Source organism: Pteropus vampyrus, unplaced genomic scaffold (genome assembly GCF_000151845.1).
Source record: "Pteropus vampyrus isolate Shadow unplaced genomic scaffold, Pvam_2.0 Scaffold19, whole genome shotgun sequence".
Classification (NCBI taxonomy): domain Eukaryota; kingdom Metazoa; phylum Chordata; class Mammalia; order Chiroptera; family Pteropodidae; genus Pteropus; species Pteropus vampyrus.
In genome coordinates this window covers 15,382,568-15,386,413 of record NW_011888800.1, presented here as the reverse complement: position 1 = coordinate 15,386,413, position 3,846 = coordinate 15,382,568, and the positions used below count along the sequence as shown (strand labels likewise).

The following is a 3,846-nucleotide window of genomic DNA, read 5'->3' as shown; positions in this document are numbered from 1 at the left end:
CCACCCATTCTCTTTTTTTGCTGGCATGAATATGTTCAGATACTGCAAATGCTGTATGAAAACCTCACAGTTGCTGGTTTATGTTTACTGTTTATGAAAATAATTGTGTGAGAATAACAAGGCGGATACGAACTATTACTATATATCTGTGTGGTTGTGCAGTGAGCAAAACATACACTTCTGTCTGCAGGGGCAAAATTGGTTCTGTTCTTAAAAGAATCTGTTTTAAAGAGTTGTGTTCTATTGTATCCTTTTTCTCCCTGAACCGACTCTATAGATGATATGTCATGAACTGCACTAGTAAAATCTTATTTTTTCCTTTGCTTCTTAGTCAATTGGAAATGCTAAGACAACCAGGAATGATAATAGCAGCCGTTTTGGGAAGTATATTGAGATTGGTTTTGATAAGAGATACCGAATCATTGGTGCCAATATGAGAACTTACCTTTTAGAGAAATCTCGAGTGGTGTTCCAGGTAAGCTGGGCATGTACACATATATATACTTGTGTTAGATTGCCATATTAATTCCAGAGCTCACGCTTACTGGTCTGCATTTTATTTCCAGATACTCTTGAGCATATTATGACGATATTACTACAAACCACATTTGGACTGAAACGTGTAAAATGATGCCTCTTAGAGGCAGGAGACTACCCATTTTAATAATAGTCTGTGGGACTAGGCCCTGGTTTAGGTTTAAGGGTTTTGACATTTTTCTTCAGATACTTGCAGGAAAAGACTAGTTAAAAGGTGCTATTAGTTTAGTCTTATCTTTCATATTTCCCAGTTCATAGGAAAGACATTGGTTTATGCTTTCAATAAGTTACAGTTTGAACTCAGGTCAAGAAAAAAATTCTTTTTCTCTTTCCTTCCTTCTCCTCTCTTAGAATATTATATTATGATATTGTTTAGGTAAAATAATGAAAGTTAAAAAATCTTCACAACTGAGTTGTGAACTACTGTCAAAGAACACACTCAAGTCTGTGTATAGGATTTCATTCACATATCTGTTCTTGGTCCTTTATTTTTATTTGTAAGTAGGAAATACTACATATTTATGGGTATACCAAGGAAATGTGTTCTTACCATTGGAAAACTCCCCCAAAGCCCCCCTGGTAACCCACCGCATGCTGTGGGACCTGGGTTTCTCTAGCCCCTTAACTGGATGCCCAGTGCACTGAAGTTCAGATTCCCCTGGCACTGCCATGTGGCAGAGTCTACAGTTTCCATTGCTCAAGTCTGTTGTGGCTTTGAAGGTATCTGAGAGTCATACTGAGAGTCATACTGAGAGTCATGTTTCAGCAGCCTATAACTATCATGGCTTTGACTTTGATTTGTGTCTGATTTGTGGCCACCTAAACTATAATACTTGATTGTATAGTATATAGTAAAGCAATAGTTACTCTCCTCCATTGATCTAATATGATACAGGTACATACAGGGCAGTGGTAAAATGTATATGTATATACTTGTAAAGGTTTAAAAAAAAAAAAAGCTTAGTAGCCAAAAGAAAGAATGGGGAAAATTTGTAGATCTAAGAGAAGATTAAGTGTGAATAGTACAGATTTGATTGATAGGTAAACAATTAAAGGTTAAGTGAGTATGGTGACCAGAGGCTAGTAGTGCTTAAGACAAAACATAAAGATAGGCCTAATCTTGTCTTATCTAGAGATATTGAAGCAATTCTAGCTGTTTCCCAATCCCCAGAGCTAAATAATATCTAGGATGTTGGATATGTCAAAATAAGTCAGACAGAGAGCATAATTGATATTGTCCTTCGTGTACAAAGACAACCAAAGCATTTCTATACATCCACCTACTTTTCTAGTTGGCTGTGAGCTGAACTGTCTGATCTTTTGCCTAATCATGCTAATGATCACTGGTACATTATTAATTTGTTCAGTGTCTTCTGACCCTGTTGTAGATTTTCTTTACCAGATATCAGCCCGCTTTGGGCATCAAACCCGACTTTGGCCTTCCTTGCACTATTCTTTAGTTAACTGAATACACTGCAGAATTCGAGTATATGATAGTAGAGTCTCAGGATTCAGTTTTGCATGAATATAATATTATAATATTGTTACAACTGTATTTTTAAAGTATGTAAGTGGAAAAACTAAGACTGTCAGGAAATACTGAGAAATGATCTTAGAATTGTACATGATTTATTTTCTATTTTATAAGATAGTTTTATTGATATTAAAATATGTAGACTAAAATGATATAGAAAATGCAGTACATTTGTGGATTTCTTAAAACAACCACAGTAGATGGTTCAGTCTATAAAATATTGCAAAGATAGGATATTCTTTTTCATTTGAAGTGTTAGGAAGATCGTGAACCTAAGATGATACTCTGAGAAAATACTGAGTATTCCAAAAGAAATAGTTTTAGCTTCCCCCAAAGGCACTGATCTCTTATGATAATGCCATACATAAGGCTGTTCAATAGTTCAAAAAGCATTGCTATCAGATATTTTACTTTGAATGTGACCAACAGACACGTACTCACATATGTGTACTCACACATGACTAATAAATCGTATGATTTAGTAATCATTATGATGTATTAGGAAATTTGGGAAAGGACAACTTATTGCACCGAGATAGTTAAATATTAAAATTCTATTTTATGATCGAATTTTCTGAGGTTGATATTAAAATCCTGTAATTGAAAACTCTTCTTATTTCAAAGGCAGAAGAAGAGAGAAACTATCATATCTTCTATCAGCTTTGTGCCTCAGCAAAGTTACCTGAATTTAAAATGCTGCGATTAGGTATGAATGTGGCATTAGATTTATTGCACTGGTATTGTTTTCTGTTAATTTCTGAGTTCATAAGCTTACTTGTTAAAAAAGAGATTGTCTCATACTGAAATATTTATAGATGACTTAAGAGGTCTGCAATTAGCTTCAAGATAAACCCATGGGATGGGGAAGAAATGAGTGGCTGTATAAATGGAACAAAATTGGTCTTGAGTTGATACTTGTTAAAGATGAATGATGAGTACCTAGGGGATCATTATACGTATTTCTCTATTTTTGTATATGTTTGAAATTTGCCTTTATTAAAAGAAAAAATTTTAAGGAGTTTATGTGATAGAGGCCTGTGAGGTTTCTCATGAGGGCAGTAAAGTGTTTGAAGCATGTAGATTGAAATAAAACCTATTTAGGAAAGGACTATCAATTTCACCAGTTAGAATAAATAAGCTACAAATATTTTACTTCATCATGTAATTTTGAGTTTTGAGGTCCACTGAAAACAGAGGCAGTGGAACTCCAGACTCTTTGTACTTACTTGTTCTATCACTTCCCCTAATTCAGAGTAGACATGAGGGTAGAAGTCAAGTCTTTTTCATATACTGCAAATCTTTTATTTTCCTAAATTGCAGGAAATGCAAATAACTTTCATTACACGAAGCAAGGTGGCAGTCCTGTGATTGAAGGAGTCGATGATGCCAAGGAGATGGCACATACCAGGCAGGCCTGCACTTTGTTAGGTAATGTAATTTTTTTCTTGAGTTCTTATGAGCTATAGCTTTTTGACTGAAGAAACCATTCTTTGTAATGTTGATTTACCTTCATATAAAGTAGTGAGTATTGTTGAGAGATTTAACTTGCTTATAAAACACATTTGGACAGCAAATGGGCACAAGGTTTTTTTTGGGAGGTGATGGGAACTACTCTAAAATTAGATTGTGGTGATGGTTGCCTAACTTTATAAATTTACTAAAAATAATTGAATTACATGCTTAAAACAGGTGAATTTTAAGGTATGCAAATTATCCCTCGATAAAGCTATTTAAAACACATTTAGGATATCAGTGGAGGTAGGACTAATTAACTC

The 3,846-nt window shown here is 34.5% G+C and overlaps 1 protein-coding gene across 7 annotated transcripts in view; it reads left to right on the top strand.

The window, feature by feature from the left end:
* MYO5A (myosin VA) overlaps positions 1 to 3,846 on the top strand; it is a 99,008-nt gene that overhangs the window by 4,622 nt on the left and 90,540 nt on the right. For all 7 annotated transcript variants that reach the window (XM_023527860.1, XM_023527858.1, XM_023527859.1 and 4 more), the window contains exons 3-5: positions 399 to 475; positions 2,696 to 2,777; positions 3,392 to 3,499. In XM_023527860.1, coding sequence (XP_023383628.1) covers positions 399 to 475; positions 2,696 to 2,777; positions 3,392 to 3,499 — 267 coding nt within the window. The remainder of the gene's footprint in view (positions 1 to 398; positions 476 to 2,695; positions 2,778 to 3,391; positions 3,500 to 3,846) is intronic.